General features: G+C 50.2%; 1 protein-coding gene across 1 annotated transcript in view; it reads left to right on the top strand.

Annotated features, from left to right (window-relative positions):
• LOC119581772 (cadherin-23-like) overlaps positions 1–582 on the top strand; it is a gene marked incomplete in the record, with an annotated part of 64,191 nt that overhangs the window by 54,702 nt on the left and 8,907 nt on the right. The window contains 2 exon segments of the mRNA XM_037929905.1: positions 52–216; positions 403–580. Of these exon segments, the coding sequence (XP_037785833.1) occupies positions 52–216; positions 403–580 (343 nt within the window).

Below are 582 nucleotides of genomic sequence, written 5' to 3'. Positions count from 1 at the left end.
GAAGTGTGTATGCACAGACTAACAGCCGGGCGTAATGCTTTTCTCTTGAAGGGACCTCCAACAATCCTGTCTCTCATCAACCTGGACCACGAGACCGGCGAGATCGTCGTAGCTGACCGAGTCGACCGAGAGGTATCTTCCTGGCTTAACTTCTCTGTGGAAGCGACCGACTCGGGTGTTCCTCCTCGCTCCAGTTTTGTTGATGTCCTTGTCCAGGTAAGTGGAAGACTCACGGACTTAGGAAGAATGTTGGATAATTTACAAAGCCTTATTTTAGCTCTCTTTGACATTTTTCGATCCAGTATCAGGTCGTTCCCTTTCAACACAACCTTCTTCCCTATCCTTTCTAATAAGTAAAAATAATAACAACTTACAACATTTATTTGACCCTTCCTCGCCCAGGTGATCGACGAAAACGACAACAACCCCGTTTTCGTGAACCCTCCGTCCAACCTGACTATCCGCGAAGACGCTCCTCCGGGAACTCAGGTCGCCGTCGTGACCGCCGTCGACCCCGACTCCGATGACTACGGCCAGGTCACCTACCTCCTCGACAGAAAGTCCTCCGATGGGAAGTTCAAG

This window comes from Penaeus monodon, chromosome 15, assembly GCF_015228065.2.
Source record: "Penaeus monodon isolate SGIC_2016 chromosome 15, NSTDA_Pmon_1, whole genome shotgun sequence".
Taxonomy (NCBI): Eukaryota; Metazoa; Arthropoda; class Malacostraca; order Decapoda; family Penaeidae; genus Penaeus; species Penaeus monodon.
The sequence above is the reverse complement of the archived record's forward strand: the minus strand, read 5'-3'. Positions and strand labels throughout refer to the sequence as shown.